At 39.1% G+C, this 13,897-nt stretch overlaps 2 protein-coding genes across 3 annotated transcripts in view; one reads left to right on the top strand and one right to left on the bottom strand.

The window, feature by feature from the left end:
* The window catches only part of LOC113202411 (lysyl oxidase homolog 3A-like), a 6,091-nt gene extending 5,406 nt beyond the window's left edge, over positions 1 to 685 (bottom strand). Inside the window, exon 1 of the mRNA XM_026416613.2 lies at positions 354 to 685. Coding sequence (XP_026272398.2) covers positions 354 to 684 — 331 coding nt within the window. The 5' untranslated portion in view covers position 685. The remainder of the gene's footprint in view (positions 1 to 353) is intronic.
* Positions 686 to 2,493: 1,808 nt separating this feature from the next.
* On the top strand, positions 2,494 to 13,489 carry LOC113202394 (G protein-coupled receptor kinase 5). Of its 2 annotated transcripts, none has more exons than XM_026416590.2 (14): positions 2,494 to 2,888; positions 3,328 to 3,423; positions 4,483 to 4,598; positions 4,753 to 4,830; positions 4,910 to 5,100; positions 5,189 to 5,393; positions 5,503 to 5,649; positions 5,748 to 5,922; positions 6,015 to 6,130; positions 6,422 to 6,514; positions 6,633 to 6,776; positions 6,875 to 7,012; positions 7,100 to 7,225; positions 7,310 to 13,489. In XM_026416590.2, exons 1-14 carry the CDS (start codon positions 2,837 to 2,839, stop codon positions 7,613 to 7,615), a joined length of 1,983 nt encoding a protein of 660 aa, XP_026272375.1. In that variant the 5' UTR covers positions 2,494 to 2,836; the 3' UTR covers positions 7,616 to 13,489. The 2 variants fall into 2 exon arrangements, with proteins under 2 accessions (XP_026272375.1, XP_026272374.1); XM_026416589.2 differs by having other exon boundaries at positions 2,495 to 2,888; positions 7,307 to 13,489.
* Positions 13,490 to 13,897: the final 408 nt, after the last annotated feature.

Raw genomic sequence — 13,897 nt, 5'->3', positions numbered from 1 at the left:
CATGCGGTGTACAGTATAAGCGAAATAAAGGAAGGGGTCGGTGGACCACCCTGTATTCTGGCTTGGAAACGTCTACACAAACACTCAAACACCATACCTGCAAAACTTCAAAGTAAACCGTACGGACGGGAAAACGAAGAGCGACAGAGTCGGACTCGCGGCACTGGGTCGTTCACGACGGCTAGCCTTTGCCGGCTCATTTCAAATTCATTTCAACAGCGTGTCGATAAATCAGTTCGCGCAGACACCCCGCGCGTCCCGCCCCGCGGCACGCCCAGGTAAGTGGGGCGCCATAGGGCACCGACGGGGCGCGGCGCCACCGGCACTATCAGGAAGACAATGCCCCATATTACCTTCGCTCGGCACTCGTCCCCCCACGAGACGCACGGTCGCCTCGCTGATCTTGCTCTTCCTCAGGAGCTGGCGGACCAGGGCCGCCTTCTTGCCACCGGCGCCGGCGCGGGGCTCATGGTGGCGCGCGGACGCGGCGGCGAGCAGCGTCGTCAGGGCGAGCAGGAGGGCCAGCGCGGCGAGGTGCGCGACGGACCCCATGGCGACTCGCGGGGCGGTGTGTGCAGGAGCGCGGCTCGCCGACACGACTGGACCTCCACGCCGCCGCTCCGTCTCGGACACGTGCAGCCCGGACCACTCGCACGCCACTCGCACACACCTCCTCATCTCCATCTCCCGCCGCGTCGCCGTCCCCTTCTCCCCCGCTCCTCCGTCTCGGCTCTGTTCTTTATGACAGAAGCGCGACGGCGCTCCGGTCACGTCGCCTCCGACTCGCCAGCGCGGCGGCGGCGGCGGTCCGCGCTCCGATATGGTCCTTCCTCCTCTAATAAGCGCGAGGCTATGCCCGTGAAGCACAGGTGATGCTCATCATGCTCGTGTCAGACTCGCAGTCTTTTTTCTGAATCGTGCCCCTGATCACACCCGGGTGCGGAACACGCTCCTCGAAGTCGTGTTTTTTCCTGAGCAAATTAGGGCACGTTTCGCTGTAGCCTACTGAACGTGGCCTTGAACGTTCAAAGTTACGAGATTCAGATACTTTCTGAAAGTTGTAGCACAACGCACAATATGCACAGCTGCTAAAGTCCCCCCGTCCCGCTCCTCCCTTTCCATCCCACCGTAATATCCCATCCGTGTCTAGCGTGAGTCACTCCAATCCACGCCCCCTCTATCCAAATAGGTCACTTCTACCGCGCCCCCATAACATCCATAACACCCGAAGGATTTCGGAACAAGCGGCGCCGGCTTCTCCTCTTCAGGACTTACAAACGGGACGGAATGAGTATGTCGTCGGTATGGCTATCCCAATCCCAAAACGCGGTGGTGTTGTAGCACGAATTGCCTACCTTTCTGGCGGTTCACCAGAGACGAAGAGGGAGGGGGGGGGGGGGGATTCGCGGCAACCAAGTGGCAGTGGCACAGTGGCAAGGCCAGCCGTTCTTTTCAATTATTTTCAACATTCGCTACAATATCTGGACCCTCTGAGCCTCTGCATCCTCGATGGCTACCGGCCGGTTACCGGCAGACCGGCAAAGTCTCTAACTCGAAGGGAATGCCAAAAATCGTAAAGGTACGGATGTAGCTCGTGAACTCACACAATGTCATTCTGTTATTGCGTAAATCATCAGCTCGGTGTGTTACAAGGGTTGACCTGCCGATGTAGAGTGTCCACCCGTTGTGTAGTTTCTGGGTATGGGTTGGAGAGATGTGTACGCAAGGTAGGCTAATGCAGAAGTGTGTATTTCAGATCAGACAGAAAACCTCCTAGCCTCGGTCGTGGCCCCCTAGCGCTAGCTCGTGGCGGCTGCCTTAACTGCCTAAGTGTGCGCGCGCAACCCTTCAAACTACAATTCAAGCGCGTCACCACACACCCGTCTCCCGACCTGCGTGGGGCTTTCTCTCTCCAGGGCAATGCTCACGCCTAGGCTCGGTTCGGGGATGTAGCCACTCTAGCTTTCGGGTACCGTCCCACCGTCCCTTCGACCCCGGTGTTTATGAGCCTATCAAAAGTGGTCAGAAAACAAAGCCTAGCCGCTCTGCCAGAATGTAGGGAATGACCTCACGGGCTAGTGTACACATTTGCTGGAACCGGGCGCAGCTACCACCCTGTAGAATAATCGAACGAACGGGAGTTCCCCGGCCTTGTTCCCGAGACTAGGAAGGACGGGCGACGGGCATATCTTCGATCGGGAGGAGCGCGTAAAGCTTTACGTGTCGCCTTTCCAAAGGTGTCACACACGCATAACCGCGACTTCTTTTGAAACTGCGCGCCGGTCTCTAGCGGGCCGGGGCCGGCCAGCTAAGTCGAAAGTACTCTATTTGATCGCCCATAGACAGTACATTAGCCATGAATAATCATAAAACTCTAAAATTCGATGCTATCAATAAATCATTACGAACTGCGCACTCTTACGGCGTTATCTGAATGCCTCACGTCATACATGCAAGAGATCTAAACGGCTGGGAAGCAGCATCCTGCGCCTGTGAGAAAACAATTGAAAGCCATGCGTGTGCGTTGATCTCGGCTTTGCCTCTGTGTTGATCAATTTTCGAGTTATGATTAATTGAAATCCACAATCTCCTCAAACGTTCCTAAAATTTACACCTCATTATTTTAATTTGTTTACTTTACCCTTATCGCATATTTCATTGGTGGTAAGAAGCGACCTGTGGTGCACTATATGCTAATAGAAATGATAATTGACGTTTCCTGTGGAGTCCGCCGCCATATTCAGCTGTGTACCACACCCCGACTGTTGTAAATATATTTTGATGGAAACGGGTCGATTTCGGCCCGGAAAACGGGAAATCGGGCAAGCTGGAACTCATGGAATTAGAGAATATTGTCGCCAATACTGTTTACCTCAAAGCAAGAGAAGGTGGGTGTTATTTTTCATCGGTGTGAGGTTAGGCTTATATTTAGTGTCTCGTCTGCATCAACATCTTATCATATGACTCGTTATTATACTCTAATAGTTGCATAGTATGTATTCGCTTTTCTTAAATTATGCATGTAGTTCTCTTGCGAATATTAACGGTTTTTGCCACAACCGCTCCTTGAGAACAAGCGTTGCAGGATGGTACCTAACCTGCTGCACTAGCTCTGAAATACTTTCACTTTACCGGTTTTACGTCTGTTTTTGTCACTGGTTTACTTCTAGCCTATTTTCTAGTAAAAAAATATTTTTAAAATTGTCCTTATCTGTATCTGAGAATTTACAGTCGCCAATAATCAGTTCTTACTAAACTTAATTGTGATTTATAAATTATTTTGGTGAGTTGATCCAGAAAAAAAACCCATTAATTTTCTCTTTACAGGTGGAGGAGATAGTAACAAAGGCAAAAGCAAGAAATGGAAAAAAATTCTTCAGTTTCCCCACATATCCCAATGTTTGGATCTTCAAAAAAAAATAGGTAAGTTTATCAGTCCACCCACATTGGAAAATGTCTATAAACTATTTTTTTTTCAAAGTCAAAGGGACTTAAAAAAATCAGTTTGGTCCTAATGGTGCATTTGGGCAGTATCCTCGCTCCTCTTTCAAATTTGAACCACTTGGGTGGCAAGTCTCTGGTCTCATCAGTGAAACCTACACAGCCATCATTTTTTTTTTTTTTAATTTGTCTCTGGCAAGCTTTAGATAGGACGATTCAGACTCTTAGCCTCATTGTTGTGACCATTTCTATTGCTAGACATGGTACAAGTTCACACGAATGAACGAAGCTGCTCTCACTCTACCTTGACTTCTCATTGATTTGTCTGATCAATGTGTTTTGGATCTCATTTGAGTCTGCTTCATAGTGAAGTCCATGGCATCCTTTCATAGATACATTTCGTTCAGCTTATGTGGTGATGTGAGAAGCATTTAACATTTGTTTGGGAGTTGTTCTGGGCAAGCGTCGCAAAGGTTTAACTGAAAGAAATTAAAGATGCAATTGAATATACCATGTGTTAGACAAGGATAGAATTTCATCAACATGACAAGGCTTGCTACTTACATATTCGCCTTTGATTGAGGAGCACAGAAATTTGCCGAACACACCCTAAAAAATATTTAATTCAGGGGTAGTGGACCCTCTAGATCCAACTTCCAAAGATGCAAAGCGATACCCTCTCTGAAATAGTTCACTCAAAAGAATTAAAGCTATTGGTAGAAACCTTTTACAGTCAATTTTTTATTTTGAAGAGTACAAATAACTTCTATTTTTAGTCCTAGTAAAGTCAGCTCTTACAAATATTTTTGATACAATCTTTTAATTTTAGTGGAATTATTTTACAATATGATGATATCCTTGAAACCAAATTTTAAAATAGTGACAGATGGTTTGCCAGGCTGGTGTGTAAATATGTTCCTCCCAACCCACATTAGGTGCACCTCCTGCTTGCATATGATTTCAAAACTCTCCTAAATATCAAGTTTAGTTTGTTATGCTCCTTACACATTGCTTCATAGTTTGTTTGCTTCACCTCTACAGATGTAAGGTACGGTTACGTTGTAGATCAGCAGCCCATTGGGCGATTTCTATTCCGAGAATTTTGTGAACGTCTTCATCCAGAATATCATACTTACAATATCTTCCTTGATGCCATCGTAAGTGCTTTTGTTTTTTTTCACATATGCTGTTGTGTTTTTTTGTTACTTTTGTATCTATCTTTTGATATGTAATGGATTTGACTTCCGTATTATTAGTAATGTTATTTGGTCCTTTTACTTATACTTCTGTTCAATATCTTTATCTGCTTAGGAGCAGTATGAAGTCGAATCTGATGAGAATCGATCTGACCTGGCGCAGACACTATACAAGCGCTACTTACAAAGAGATGTAAGTACTAATTTTAAACCTTACTGTCTTTATCTTGACATGTTTTCTCTGCTAATTTGAGGGATTTTTGTCTTTTTAGGCATCTGAAGCAGTGGATGTACTCAATGCAGAAGTTGTGGAAAGATGTAAAGAACGACTCTCACCAGCAAACAAAGACGTGTTTGATGAATGCTCTTCTGCAGTCAAGGCATTTTTAGAAGGGGAACCATTTCATCAATTTCAGGAGTCAATGTATTTCCACCGCTACTTACAATGGAAGTGGCTTGAAAGGTATACTACTATCTTCTTCTTACGTAAAATAAGTTCATTACAGAAAATCTCATGTCTTAAATTAACTTACCCTGTTATTGTGTTTTAGTCAACCTGTGACGCACAAGACATTCCGAATGTATCGTGTATTAGGGAAAGGAGGGTTTGGTGAGGTTTGTGCTTGCCAGGTTCGTGCAACAGGGAAAATGTATGCCTGCAAGAAACTCGAAAAAAAACGCATTAAAAAACGAAAAGGAGAGGCTATGGTGCTGATAGAAAAGCAAATCTTGCAGAGAATAAATTCAAAATTTGTGGTATGTGCTTAAACTTTAATTATTTTCTATTAATACTGTAATTTCCAATTTTTTACATTGCTATTGGTTATTCATCCAAACTAATGCCGATGCTTATTTGCTGTTCCAGGTAAGCCTGGCTTATGCTTATGAAACTAAAGATGCACTTTGTCTGGTTCTAACAATCATGAACGGTGGAGACCTCAAATTTCACATATATAACATGGGTGGTGAACCTGGTTTTGATCTAAATAGGTCACGTTTTTATGCTGCTGAAGTAAGTTTATAAACTGCCTACAGTATTCCTTCTATAAATTTGTTTAGAACACATCAGTCACTTTTTGTAATTAATGTTGTATTGTATTAACCTTGTAGGTTTTGTGTGGTCTGCAACATCTCCATGCGCAAGGCATTGTTTATAGGGATTGTAAACCTGAAAATATACTCCTTGATGATACTGGTCATGTCAGAATATCTGACTTAGGCCTTGCTGTTGAAATTCCGGAGGGGGATATGGTTCGAGGAAGAGTTGGCACTGTTGGTTACATGGGTAAGACTTTTCACCATTATTTTTAAATTACTTATTACTTATATTACTTATCAGAGGTTCATAAAATCTTTTGTTTTTATTCAATTATTTAGCACCAGAAGTCATTGACAACGATAAATACACCTTCAGTCCTGATTGGTTCAGTTTTGGTTGTCTTATATATGAAATGATTGAAGGTCAAGCACCATTTCGTGCCCGCAAAGAAAAGGTACTGTACTTTTCTGTGTATATATATGTAAAGACAGGGCAGTTAGAAACATTTTTGAAATTGTTTGTTTGGGTATGGGTCCTCTGATCCGGTGGTTCATTCTGGGAGGAAGTGTAAATTATAAAGTAACTTATATCAGTGAATTTAAAGATTAAAGCTGGTTTCACATTGATTATTAATAATTACTGGGATTGCAGTTAGTAAATGTAATTTGTTTTTTTGTGTGTGTTTTTGTTTTCTTAGTAATAATTTTAATTTTCTGTAACACAATCTCAACTCTCTTCTTTGCAGGTTAAAAGAGAAGAAGTAGACCGACGTGTTAAGGATGATACAGAGAACTATTCACATAAATTTAGTGACGAGGCTATGTCACTTTGCCAACAAGTAAGTGTAGATTATCTATTAATTTCGTTTTATTAAACTGCAATTTTTTTCATTACTATGCATAAGATATATTTGTTGCCAATGTAAAGAACATTAAAATTGATAACATTTTCCTTAGCTCCTGAAAAAGTCTCCCAAGACTAGATTGGGATGTCAATGTGGACGACAGGGTGCAAGAGAAGTGAAGCAACATGAGTTTTTCAGTTGTTTAAACTGGAAACGACTTGAGGCTGGCATGTGTGACCCACCATTTGTACCTGATGTAAGTTTTACCCATCTAAACTCAACCATCTAGTCAGTGTTGTTCCTATACATATACCGGTATGTCCATTTAAACTATTTTTTTCATCCATATTTTAGCCTCATGCCGTGTATGCGAAAGATGTATTGGATATTGAGCAATTCTCCACCGTTAAAGGAGTTAACTTGGATGCCACTGATGATACCTTTTATACAAAATTCAATACTGGCTCTGTTTCAATACCCTGGCAAACTGAAGTAAGATTATTTCTATCTTGTGATGTAGATTAAAAATATTTTTTGTTACATATTCTATATCTTATACATGTATCCATATTTTTCTAGATGATTGAGACTGAATGCTACAAAGAACTGAATCACTTTGGTCCCAATATTACAAGAACACCTGACCTTATTCTTGATGCTCCTCCAGAACCAGAGTCCAAAGGGTGTTTTCCTTTTCGCCGAAAGGTATATTGCGTTGCCCTAACTGATTGGTCTTTGTTGTTTTGTGTCACCTACCATCTTACTAATTGTATCTTATGTTGACAGAAGCTGACTGCACGCATGCGTCCTGTTCCAATCCATGTTGATAGTACTCCGCCCCCTGCCCCTCCCACAGTTGTGGACAACTCTACACCAAACTCAGCATCAGCAACAAGAAATGCCAGTGCTGGTCAGTCAGTGCCAGCAGATTCTACAGTTACCACTTCAGCTACCAGTACTTCTATGTCAGTCACTGTGACCTCTTCTACTACTTCAACTACAATGGTTACAGGAACCTCAGTGACCATTTCTTCTATGTCAACTATGCTGTCAACCACATCTAGTGGTACCAAAACAGTCAACTCTGTGAGCTGATGGAGGCCTATACCTGCATAATGCACAGTAGGATTAATCTTTATCTGATATGGAGGAAAACGACTGAAGGTTTTGCTCCAACTGGATATAAAAGCTTCATAATTTGGTTTGCAGATGTGAGGAACAGGTGTAAACAGACTCTTTAGGAGAGGGCACTTGGCTGGCTGGTTGTAGGAAGTTACTTCACAAATATTTCTCCCTTTCTTTCTGTGTTTCTGACGCAATTTGATACTTGCGTGCATTGTTACAAATGAGGAAGTACTACTTTTGGTACTTCTCACTAGTGACTGGAAATGCTTGTAGAAGTTATACAATTGCATTTGACCTCATCCTTGGGTGCAATTGAAGCTTATGCTCAAAGTACAAATGAGACTTTATTTCTTTCTAATATTGAGAAGCAGAAGAGTGTCTGCTTAACACGGAGTGGCCTAAAATGCATACTATTTAATTTGTGATACTCTGACGTACCTGTGTGGGGGTTGTAGCATTTGTAAACTTTTAATTTGAAGAACTATGTATTGCTGCAATACAGAGCCTCAAATTTCTCCCATGAAGTACCTAGTGCTCTCTCCTTTGGATCAAATTTTGTCTGTTGGAAATTGTAAAATTTCCTGTCCCCCTCCCTTTTTTTTTAACTAAAAGAAAGTACATTTTTGATGTATCAACCTCAACCTGCATCTTTTTTATAAGACAAAAAAAGGAAATATTTGCAGCCAGTTTTCTCCTTCTCTTGAAATTTGATAACTTTCTGTTGACATTTTTTTGTAGACCTGTTAATTCTACTACAATCCTACTCATTGTGATTTTGAAAAACGCGGAAATACTTGGCAGGTATGACTTGCTCTGATGGATTTGTATCATTCAGTTGAAGTTATGAATGTACTGATGGTCACGAACACTAAAAGTACAAGTTATCCATTAAGTTTTATATGACTCTTAAAGGCATTACAGTATTATATTATTTAAAATATTGTTAATGAGTAATGGAAAGTGTAGATGAAGCCAAGTTAACAGATTTCACAAACAACTAGATTTTTGACAGGATAACGGATTTGTGATTTTCTCTTTAAGTGATTTCTTTAGGAAATATGAACTTGCCATATAGCCCCAATGTAAAGGATTTCTTATTCTTGTTGGATTTCTATCTACTTTCAGTCTTCCAAACAACTGGACAGCTCAGTCAAGTGCACGGGCAAATTTACGCACAAATTACACCTCAAGATTTCCTTGAAGTGTAATTCAACCGTACCTGTTACTTTAATTATCGAAAAATTCGATTTTGCAATTGAAGCTTAAAATGGAAGTTCTATACGAAGTTTTCAAAGCCATGCTGACTGCATGCAAGATCTTGCCAGTGGGCTCTCCGAGAAAAGTGCCAAAGCCTAATTTGTCTAGTGTGATTTGTATGAAAGACCTGAAAAGGGGTAGATACTTTTGTTGTTATGTCTTGTAACCAAAACAGAGGTGTTACTCGTCTCTGAAATTCTTCTTGAATTTATAAGCTGCTCAGTGTTGATTTCTTGCCTGCTGTCCCTTGCTTTACAGTGCTATACAAGGATTTTACATAATGTACACAGGTATTCCTTTGTTACTTCATCTTGTCAATTATTTGTTACTAAACCGAATAAATGTACACAATCATTTTACTGTAGTAGAGAGTGTTAGAATTCAGCATTGTTTGTAGTTAGTTGGTTTTGAAGGTGTAACAGTCCTTCATGGGCTAGTGGTAAAGGGTTTAAGAGGGTTTTTTTTCCTGTTTTCTGGCAGTTTGAATGATCTTTGGTTGAAACTGTATTTGAAATACGTTTATTTTTTTGTTGGTTCTGTGTCATAAATCTTTATTTTACTTTTCAGAACTTTATGATTACCTTATTCTGTGTACTGTTGAATGAATTATCATGTTGAATTCTGCATGGTGCAATAGTGCTGTACACCCTATGTCTGAGATTTCTCAGGTTGGGGTTATTGATAGTCAGATGAAATAGAGTGGCTTTTAGTAGCTTTTATTATTATTATTATCTTATTTATTTATTACGTAGATCAGTGCCCTGCATTAAACTTGCCGTTTATATTTTATTTCAATAATTTTTTTGTGTGGCAGTGTTGGTTAGGAGCTGGACAGGCTGTAACTGAGTTATGTGCAGTTTAGTCTTGATTCGCACAACCAGTATGTACCATATTAGCTTTACGAACTCTAGCAAGTCTGGTTTTTATCTATCAATGCTGCTAAAATACATGGTGCATAAATATTATGTTTAGTTTCTGTTTATTCACAATTGAAGAGGTTTTCTTAGCTTGAAGTCATACGGAGATAATCTTTTCAGCTGGCAGCATATCTCTAGGAAATTCTTACATTCAGTTCATCGAACCATCAGGCTGTTCTGCACATTATTTTGACAATCAGACTGATAAACTTAGTTCTTTGTGATACTGTTGTTTAGGCTTTGCTGGGTTGATGTTGAATCGAGAATCGTGCTACTGCCCCAAGAATAAAACTGTTGTTTCAGAACCAGACCATGTGATTCAGATAATGTATTATAATGAAGCTCTTGTCTCATGCAAGATTTAATATTTATGGTCAATATTTTTGTTGTTTAAATTGTGCTACATTGAAGATGCAGCTGCTCGTTGTGAATGGTTGAAACGGGTTTTGTGCTAATTTTTAGTATAGTCAAGCACTCTTCATTAAAATTTCAGTCCTAGAACCTCTTTCAATTTTGAAATCTATATGGTTTCATTTGATTGTGTTGCGCTAGTTTGTAGTAGTAAATATCAGTGTTAGTTTAATGCCATAAGTTTTGAATTGTGATGAGCTGTTTGGAGGTGCTCATTCTCTGTAAGAGAATATCAGAATTTATGTGGCAGTGCAATTTTTAAAAGTTATTGTTGTTTTTATTGGGGCCTGTTCATTTTATACTGAGATTGTTCAACATTTAAAAAACTGTGTGTCAATCTGATAAAGTGTATTTAAAACAGTGTATCTTCTCTATTGGAAATCAGATTTCAAAGCTGGCATTTGTTTACTATCATTTGTCTCAGTTTTTATTATTACTTACATTATGAAAATGTACGTAGCAATTTTGTAATGAATGACTTTACGGACACTCTGTGTCTTTTATACTATTTTTATTTATTTATTTATTTATTCACAATTCCCTTGATTCATATTTTAAAAACTGGTGGGTAAGAATAGCCTTTAACATTTTTTGTCCACTCTCAACTTTTAGTATTCATGAATGACATCATATCTTACACTGCATTGGGTACCATATCTGTTTTCTATGGGTTGTGATTTCTTGAAAAGAGGTGGCTCCGCGTCCAAACAAGAGGGTCACTTGGGCTGCTGAGGCCTTGCAAACAGGGTGAGGGGGTTGTTAAAACCGAAGCAACCTTGGCAGCCCAAGCAACCCTTTTGTCTTAAGTATCCCAGAACAAAGTCGAACATGCTGACCTAAGAGTCCGAGACTTATTCATTCTAAGTTACTTATGTCAATGAAACAGCAGTAGCAACTTAACTTACTGTTTTCCAGTCCTGGAACTATAGTGACACACCCTGTTAGCCTTCCTATGGGTCCCTGTCACTAGACAATTTAAGTTCGGAAATATTGTATCTAGAGAGCTCATTTCACTCTAGAGAACCTTTGTAGGTGTGTGGTGTGATAAGTTGGAATGAATTTTCATTGTTTTCTGTGGACCTTGTTCAAAAAGGCTTTAATGTTGATGTGTTTGTACTTGACCAATTTCTCAATCATGTCTAGGTATGAAATGCCAGCTTTGACTTCAAGGGTTGCCTTTGTTTTCAACCCTACCACCCACGTTTTATTGCATACATATGTGTGGACAACCTCTAACTTTTATATTTTCAATCCTTACCCATCTTATGTATTTAGTTTATTCATTCAATCTTATCTGCAACGCTTGACTAAAATCATAACTTATGAAGATATGACAGGATCTGATTAAGTTGTGAAAATGTGTATGTCTAAACCTTTCAAAGATGGTAACCAATGGTACCACATTGTGTTTCTTAGGATTGGTAAAAGTGCTTCATCAAATTTCTGGCTAAATTAAGCTGATATACAACAATAAAGATCTATCTGTGTACCTCTGCTTATTATTCTTTTGTTACCTTTCAACAAATGGCCCAATTGTGAATAGTGTGTAAATATGTGATTTATTTCTGTTTTCAAATTTAGTTGTTAAAAAGATTCTGTCAAATTACAGTCTTGTGTGAATCTCTTTGTTAAAAATAATTAGCTAGTTACCATCAAGTGGTACTGTTAACTGGTTCATCATAAGAAGAACGATTTGTGTAGGTAGTTGTCTACTTCTGAGCTATTGAGTACATTCACCATTGCCATTATTATTCTCATTGAACCTATGCTTTCTAGTACTAATTTTCTTCCTGTCTTGTTATACACATTTAATGCAAATCACGAAAGCAGCACCTATCTTTCTTGCAGCATGTGAAATCTTTTCCTAGCGGCCTTACCAGCTTTACTATATTTTAGAACAATCTTAAGTTCTTTTGTACAAAATTCAGTAACTCAGACTTTCCATCATTGGAATTTTCCATTGATTATACATCAGTCTACCATAACATTTCTGAGGACATTTTATCGAACAGAAAACTGTTCTCAAAGAATTATTTTTTGCATTCTCAATGTTAAATGTTTGACTAAAAAACTAACAAACAATCTGTAAGGAACATAGAAATTTTACATTGTACTTCATTAAGACTTGGAGTTCACATCTAGAAAAAGTAATTTGCTACTTTTCTCTCCGTAAGGCTTTGGACCAACTGTGTTTCTTGTTCATGTCTGATTCTAATTTGCACTTTAAGTGATGGCTGATATGACAAAAAGTGTTAGATGTTGCTTAGTTTTCTGAACGTGAGTGTGTAGTCTAAATTTCTCACTAAATCACTGCAATGTTTTGTAATTTGAGTGATGTCTCTGTATAATTCTACAACTCCAATGCACTTTATTCCCTAAACCAATCTACCAACGTACCTATTTTTATTTTCCGATTTTGTTGTTGTTGTTGTTTTTTTAACAAATGACAGATCAAAAATGAGGTATGTTCGCATGCCATCAGAACCACGCACTGAAGAGTAAAAACTCAAGTTTTTATTTTCAAGCTTAATTTCAAATTTTATATGTCTTAATGTAGGCGCATTTTTTAACTCTGTATGTAAACCATATTTTGTTGAACACCGCATGCTTGATATTTGTGACACATCTCATGAAGACTGATTTAATTGGCCAACTTCGACTTTTCAGTATCAAAGTAGAAAAGGTTGTAGAGAAATGAAGTCTCATAAAATTTGCTGTAACACTATAAACAAAAGTATCTTATGTCTGTTGCAATTTTGTGTTTCTTATTTTGCTATTCTGCAGTACTGCTGTCTCACTTTCTGATCAAAAAATCCCATTTCTGTGACTGAACATTTTAAATGAGATTCTGATTCAGAATATGACGAGCAGTTGTGAACAAAATTTTAATTGAGCTATCATTTAGTCTGTTATATTTGGACTTAAAATAGGGTAGTACCACAAACTGTAATACATTGAACGAAAGAATTTTGGTGATGTTCCATTGGAGATCAGTGTTTGTAAGATTTTTTTTGGAAATTGGTGCTACAATATAGGCATGTAAACATAGCCTAAATTAAGGAAATTTGTAAATTTGTTGGTTTTGTAAAACTAAACTTTTTTAGCTATGTTTGCAGTTTAAGGCACAGATTCGATTAAAGTAATGGTAACTTTTTCTTTATCAAGTATCGTGTTTGAAGTTATGTTGTTTTCGAATGTGTACAATAAGAAAAATATTATGTAATGGAATAAATAGAAATTATATAATGATACCCACATACTTAAATTATTTTTTTTTAGCAAAAGCAAAATACCTGAACTAACTTTTTTTTTAAAGTTCCTTCTTTTTGATATGCGCCTTCTTTAGGCTACTTTAGCAAGTTAGGTATAATTTACGAAATTTCGTTCTAGGCTCCCTTGGGATGTATACACGTCCCTGTTTGTAGCTCCACGAGTGTAGCCGACAAAGAGAGAGAGAGAGGAGAGGGGTGGAGGGGCTTTTAGACTGACATAAAGCTTATTCTTACCCTGGGTGAAATTATTTGGGGGCGGCCCGATTAGCCGAAGCTCGTTTGTCCGAACCTAATTTATCTATTTTAGTAAATAAAATGAGTAAAGTAGTTAATTACATTATGTTATTTCATTTAGTGGCAGTTGTTGAAATAAGAGCTAAATCAGGTACAGATAC

The sequence above is a fragment of the Frankliniella occidentalis genome, unplaced genomic scaffold (genome assembly GCF_000697945.3).
Source record: "Frankliniella occidentalis isolate FOCC.00 unplaced genomic scaffold, Focc_3.1 Scaffold36, whole genome shotgun sequence".
Classification (NCBI taxonomy): Eukaryota; Metazoa; Arthropoda; class Insecta; order Thysanoptera; family Thripidae; genus Frankliniella; species Frankliniella occidentalis.
Note: the sequence above shows the minus strand (reverse complement) of the source record. Positions and strands in the feature narration are given on the sequence as shown.

Coding starts and splice junctions, on each gene's coding strand:
- LOC113202394 (XM_026416589.2), top strand. CDS start 2,837: ATGGAATTAGAGAATATTGTCGCCAATACTGTTTACCTCAAAGCAAGA. Junction 6,131..6,421: donor TTCGTGCCCGCAAAGAAAAG/GTACTGTACTTT, acceptor TCTTCTTTGCAG/GTTAAAAGAGAAGAAGTAGA. Junction 7,013..7,099: donor CAATACCCTGGCAAACTGAA/GTAAGATTATTT, acceptor ATATTTTTCTAG/ATGATTGAGACTGAATGCTA.